Here is a 5,489-nt window from a genome sequence, read left to right on the forward strand (position 1 = left end):
CCCAACTCTCCTGGGCTACCGTTGACGAGCTATACCCTGAACCACACCGGACAACGTGTTTGACCCTACAGGCATTTGGAGCTCAGCCAATAATGCAAATGCTTTTCGGAGACTGCGGGGACTGTGGGATAGCTGGAGTCCTCAGTACCACCTCCCTCCCTCCATGAGCGTTCATTTGATTCTTTGGCTTTCTGTTATGCTTGTCACGCAGCACTATGCTGAGTCCCTGCTGTGGCCTCTGTCTGGAGATTTTTTCAAATGCTTTGGCATTTCGTCTTCTGGAACAGAGCTCTGATAGAACAGATTTGCCTCCCCATACAGCGATCAAATCCAGTATCTCCCGTATGGTCCATGCTGGAGCTCTTTTTGGATTTGGGACTGCATCGCCACCCGTGCTGATCAGAGCTCCACGTTGGACAAACAGGAAATGAAATTCAAAAGTTCGCACGGCTTTTCCTGTCTACCTGGCCAGTGCATCCGAGTTCAGATTGCTGTTCAGAGCGGTCACAATGGTGCACGGTGGGATACCATCCGGAGGCCAATACCGTCAATTTGCGGCCACAGTAACCCTAATCTGATATGGTAACACCAATTTCAGTGCTACTCCTCTCATCAGGGAGGAGTACAGAAACCGGTTTAAAGAGCTCTTTATATCAATATAAAGGGCCTCATTGTGTGGACGGGTGCAGCGTTAAATTGGTTTAACGCTGCTAAAATCGGTATAAACACATAGTGTAGACCAGGCCTAAGACTCACTGAAAGTGAAACCTAGTTTGAGTCCTTATGAGAAATCAGGAATTTAAATTAAAAAGGGAACAGCTGGCAAAGCAAAACAATTCTGTCACCTGCTGGGACTTTCCCATACAGCTTGAATAATCTCTAGATATTTTAGCTGTCTTGGCAATAATAAAGACCAATCAGCATGAAGGAGGGAAAAGGCTTAGTCTATAAATGTACACGGGGAAACACTTTCTCTTAGGCACTCCTCCATCTCTCCCAGACATCCAAGAATAATACAGAAGAACCTTCACTCTCATCACCATGAAGGGAACCTGGGCTGTTGTCCTTTGTTCGCTGCTCTTGATTGCAGCTGAAATTCAAGGTAAGAGGCAGCAATATCACGAAAGACATGTAATACAGTGAGAAAGCCAGAGGCGTGAGTCACTGGAAAGCTGTGTAGTATAAATGCTTGGAAATTACTTTTGTGGGAAAAAAGTGATCTCAGTTCAGGGTTTGTGTTCTGCTGTAGCGCGCAAACATCTGTCCTCTCTGCTTGTGTCTAGAAGGTGTGTGTTGTCCACACAGGACTCGGACTGATCAGCTTGTATTTAGCAGGGAAATGAATATGAGAGTTTTCGGCAGGCTTGAATTTGTGCCCAGATTGTCCCCTAGTTCATAAGGGTGTGAAATCAGCCTCAGTCTGTAATATTTTGTCTTGTTTTAATCACCAGAGGAAGATAGTTTGGGCCTGACCCAAAGCACATTCAGGTCAGTGGGAACTTTCCCACGGATTTCAATGGGTGTTGGATCAGACACTTTGTGAGCAACAATGATTTTATTTTCAACTGCTCATTCACTCCCATCACTTTTACACCAGGGTGACTCCTGTTTTCCACTGACTCGTGTGAGAGCAGAATCAGGCCCTCTGACTTCAAAACTAATGAGATCAAGGCAAAAGAGTGTAGCACATTTTGTGACATTGTTCTAATGTAAATATGCACACGGAAACATTGCAGGACAAATTACTCTGCAGCCCTGAGGATGAAATAGAGTGTTTTCAACCTCTCCTCTACCAACTTACATACATTTTACTGAAGATATCTCAGGTATCTAATATCGTTCTAATCTGTCACTCCCCTGGACCCATTTCTTTTAGGGCAGTTGACCTTTGGAAAAGGACGTTGCATCTGCACAGGGAAAGGTTCTGATTTCATTCAGCGAAAAGCCTTAGGAAAAATGGAAGTGATTCCCAAGAGCTCTTCCTGTGATCATGTTGAGATCATGTGAGTAATGACTTAACCACTCAGCTATCATCACTCAGTGGGGCTGTTGTTGCAACAGCAGGAAATATGGGATTCCCCCCCCTTTAATGTAACCCCACGTTCTGATGTCCATCTCCGTATTACAAGTAAAGCGAAGTGCAATGAGGCTAGAGACGAATGCCCAGATCATCAGCTGGTGTGATCAACACAGGTTCATAGACTTCCATGGAAATACACCAACTGAGGACTAGCCTGGAGGGTGGGATTCTCCAGGGCTCACTGCCTTGTTTAGTCATTGACCCCAGATCTGAGGAGGAGCATTTTCTGCACTCCCTTGGCACAGGGGTCAATGACTACACAGGTTGTAGGGAATCAGGCCCTGAGGCTAGATGGGAACCTAGATCCCACTTGCTGGGTGCATAGAAATACATCAGGTAGATCCTTCTAATGTTTTAGCTGATTTGAGGTCTTTTGATTGTATATTTGCTCCCAGTTCATGGCGACAATGTAGCGTATCACTCAGCTCACCGAGGGCCAGACTCCTGCTATTCAGACCCTGATCTCAGATAATAAAGACAATGGTGACCTTTCCATAGTGTGGAAATATATTCTGTCTTTGGGGTGACCAGAGAGCAAATGTGAAGAATCAGGATGGGGGGCGGGGGTAATAGGTGCCTGTTAAGAAAAAGCTCCAAAAATCAGGACTGTCCCTATAAAATCAGTACATCTGGTCACCCTATAACTGTTTTGCTTTGTTCATTTCAGTGCGACAATGAATCCCACTGGAGAGCAAATATGTTTGAATCCTAATTCCAAATGGGTACAGAAGATGGTGACAGCCCTCATCAAGAACAGGTAGGTTTCCTATCAGTCATGGGCTTAAGAGCTCACTTTATTCTTATGTCTCAGTGAGATCCAACTTTGGGCTCAACTGATGGTCACTGCAGTCTCACAGCCTGTGCCTGAACCACTGCTCACAGTGTCCTCATGAACCTGCACTGCAACCCCAGAAAATGGCAGATTTCTTGGGAGACAGTATAAGCTATCTGGGGCATACAGAACCCCCCTTGCAGCAATAGCCCCTGCTTCACGCAGAAGAGCAGGTCAAATTCACTGCATTGTTTCAAAGGGAAAAACAAGTTCGTTTAAATGGCCTATGTGTCTCAGACTCAGCACTACACTCACTTGTGCTGAATTTTGGGGCTCTTCACCCATGGGTGGATTTCAAGAGCTGGGAAGAATGTCTATCCTATTGAGAAATCACATAATCCCTTAGGACCAGATTGTGCCACATTTACCCTCACCGAGTAACACCTTACTCCACAAGTAATCCTGTAGAAAGCAAAGGAGCTTTTCACAGTGTAAGGTGCCAATCAGCTTAACAGTGGCAGAATCTGGTCCTTTAAATTTAACCTACTGTTCTACCAAGTACTCGATGGTCCTGATACTGATGTGACTTAAACTGGTGTAAATCAGAGTAAGTCCAGTGGAGTGGCACAGCGTAAAGCTAGTGTGAGAGGAAAATCAAGCTCTTCTGATGTGAAATCCAGAAAGAAACATTCTAATGAAAGGATAAAGTTCCCACTGTGTTTATTTTGACAGGTCTTCACAAAGCACTCACGGAAAGGAGAAGAGCTAAAGATCACTTCAACAGCGCTTCAGTCTCCCTCTCCAATGAGCAATGAACTTGTCTGTTTCCTCCACCTGGCTCTACAGCTTTTAAAACACAAATGCTGCAGCTGAGGCAAGTTGTTCCCAACACAAAGTCGTTGCATCCATTAAGGTAACATCTGGGTATGACATCATCTCAGCACTGTGATGGAACATCAGCCTGTCACGGCAGGACATGTAGTGAGGCCTCTGTAATCTCAGTAATCCTACTGGCAAACCAGTGACAGTAAAGGCCCAGTTTGTCTTTGGGGTCTCCGGGTGGCTATAAGTGATAATAGATTTATTCTGCTTATCTAATTAGCAAATAATTCTTTGAGCCACATGGACGGGTAATTATATTATTATAATCATAACTCAGAGATAAAAATATTCTCAGGTAACACATACTAAGAATTCCAAGTTATTTTTTTCTAGCAGGTTTGAAATTAATGTAATTCTTAGATGTACATGTACCATGTTAGTTTATATAATATCACATATGATTGTTGTTCTAGGGTATGTGAAACATTTGCCTGTAGGCTTTATAAATAAAATTGAAGGATTATAATCTAAAGCAAACCACACTCTGTGTTTAATTGATGTATAAACATTTATTACATAGCTTAAATGCATCTGATCGTTATAAACCATAATATAACAAATGACTAATATAATATTCACAAACATTCCTTGTGTTAGACTTCTTCTTTTAAAGATAAACCAATTAAAGTGAATAAAAGACACTGAAAATTGTAACAGCTGCCTAGGAGTTTGTACTATATAATCATTCATCAGCTTAAATGTCATTCATAGTGCTAGGTGTATTTACAGTTGAGTAACTCCATCTGAGAATAAATGCTAATATCCTACCATATTAATCTGATAAAAATACACGTATAGACAGCTCAATGCTTGTGTACATTAATTCACACTACAGTGAACCAATATGCAACCAATAGCACTTTCTCAAGTCCTCCTCCTACACCTCTAACACCAGAACTGCATCCCATCCCCACTCATCTACTTACCTTTCCATGTCACCCCAAAGAAAACCCTGGAAGAATAAATAAGCATTGCAGCTTCTCCTGAAGGTCAAGTCAACATATCTGGTCTTTGGCAAAGTGGGGTGGGAAAGCCAGTTCCACACTGGAGGGCACCTCCCTGAAGAGACTCTGGGCCTGATTCCCATTTACATGGCAGCTCTTTGCCTTGGTGTGGCAGCACGAAGGGGCTGAGATGTGCGTCCCTGGTCTGACAGAAAGGAGCTGGTTCCAGAAGAGCAGCACAGGGGCCCAGACCCTCCCGAGTATGTAGGTACCTAATTCCTACTGATTCCAGCGGGAACTAGGTGTGTGTCCAACACCTTAGGGGAACTGGGCCTGCCAGTCCCAGCTGGAATCCCCCCTCCGCTGGCCAGGGACAGCTCTTTCCCTTTAATACAATGAATTCCTATTAACTGGGAACACTTTAATGAAGCATTCTGCACCTATCACTGTGCCTGCCCCAAATAGCCCCATCTGTAGTGCTGGCCTTGCTGCCCAGCACCCTCAGCAGCACACAGATACTTCCCAGAGCTTTGAAAGGGGATGGTGCATGTCTGCAGGGCAGCAGAGATTAAAACACTGAGCAGAGCAATCAGGGCAGGCTTGTGGGATACTGGCGGAAGCCAGTTCTGTCGACAAAACGATCAGCAGTGTCTACACTGGCTCTTTGTCGACAATAAAGGGAGGGGAAAAAAAAGAAGTCTCTTGTAGGTTTGGAAGTTTTTTCTAGCCAAAACTGGACATTTTTCCCAGCAAAAGTCTCATTGTAGTGTGCACGCTCTTCAGGCTGGGCCCACAACATTTTGGCACCTGA

The 5,489-nt window shown here is 44.2% G+C and overlaps 1 protein-coding gene across 1 annotated transcript; it reads left to right on the forward strand.

The window, feature by feature from the left end:
- Nucleotides 1–1,041: 1,041 nt before the first annotated feature.
- On the forward strand, nucleotides 1,042–3,840 carry LOC127047921 (C-X-C motif chemokine 10-like). Its single transcript, XM_050946840.1, has 4 exons — nucleotides 1,042–1,102; nucleotides 1,877–2,003; nucleotides 2,748–2,837; nucleotides 3,585–3,840. Exons 1-4 carry the CDS (start codon nucleotides 1,042–1,044, stop codon nucleotides 3,619–3,621), a joined length of 315 nt encoding a protein of 104 aa, XP_050802797.1. The 3' UTR covers nucleotides 3,622–3,840.
- Nucleotides 3,841–5,489: the final 1,649 nt, after the last annotated feature.

The sequence above is a fragment of the Gopherus flavomarginatus genome, chromosome 3 (assembly GCF_025201925.1).
Source record: "Gopherus flavomarginatus isolate rGopFla2 chromosome 3, rGopFla2.mat.asm, whole genome shotgun sequence".
Taxonomy (NCBI): domain Eukaryota; kingdom Metazoa; phylum Chordata; order Testudines; family Testudinidae; genus Gopherus; species Gopherus flavomarginatus.